Here is a 761-nt window from a genome sequence, read left to right as displayed (position 1 = left end):
CAGGCGAAGCAGCAGGGTCTGCTGGGCCTTGGGCCATTGCAGGGGTGGAGAGGGAAGGAAGGGTCCAAGCTGGAAGGGTGGAGACCCTGGTGATCCCTGGGCTTTGCACTGAGTGTGGTGTGTGTGGGATGCAATACCTGGTTGGGCAGGTTTGGGTCTGCTCCTCTCCCCCATGGTGAGACAGTGGCCTTGAAATGATCGCTTGTAGCAGTGCAGTGTCTGGAAAACCATGCTGCTGGTTTCAGCAAGTTCAGGCACTTAGAAGAGACTGAGCTGAGAAATAAGATCACTAAACAGAAAATCAGTTCTGTTTAGCTCAAACCAGGACATTACTTCTTTGGCTATTTTAGAGTATTCTGTAATGTAGTTTTCAGAGGGGTTTTTTGGGGAATCATAATATTAAAGTGATAAATTTCTTTCAAAACAATGCTGACTAGTTTTTATTTGGGTTTTGTTTTTTTTTTTCTCCAAAGCCTAAATTGTACAGGTCTGTAATTGAAGATGTCATCAACGATGTCAGAGAAGTTTTTCTGGATGAAGGAGTGGACGAACAAGTTCTTATGGAACTCAAAACAGTAAGTTACAACTTAAAAGCTTTGGATTTTAATAGACCAATCATCAGTTGTTTTTTTGATCTGTTTACTGTTGTATACAGTAAAAATACTAATTTTTAATGAGCTAAGCATGGTATTAATGTGCGTATCTGTAGCCCCATATAATTTGAATTGCACTGCTGGATAGAGAGATCTGCTTGTCTTGTT

At 41.3% G+C, this 761-nt stretch overlaps 1 protein-coding gene across 1 annotated transcript in view; it reads left to right on the top strand.

Moving 5' to 3' along the window:
- Positions 1 to 470: 470 nt before the first annotated feature.
- Positions 471 to 761, top strand: part of GTF2A1 (general transcription factor IIA, 1, 19/37kDa) — a gene marked incomplete at its 3' end in the record, with an annotated part of 11,492 nt that continues 11,201 nt past the window's right edge. Inside the window, exon 1 of the mRNA XM_010179115.1 lies at positions 471 to 575. Within this exon, the coding sequence (XP_010177417.1) occupies positions 561 to 575 (15 nt within the window). The remainder of the gene's footprint in view (positions 576 to 761) is intronic.

Source organism: Mesitornis unicolor, unplaced genomic scaffold (genome assembly GCF_000695765.1).
Source record: "Mesitornis unicolor isolate BGI_N332 unplaced genomic scaffold, ASM69576v1 scaffold15862, whole genome shotgun sequence".
NCBI lineage: Eukaryota > Metazoa > Chordata > Aves > Mesitornithiformes > Mesitornithidae > Mesitornis > Mesitornis unicolor.
The sequence above is the reverse complement of the archived record's forward strand: the minus strand, read 5'-3'. Positions and strand labels throughout refer to the sequence as shown.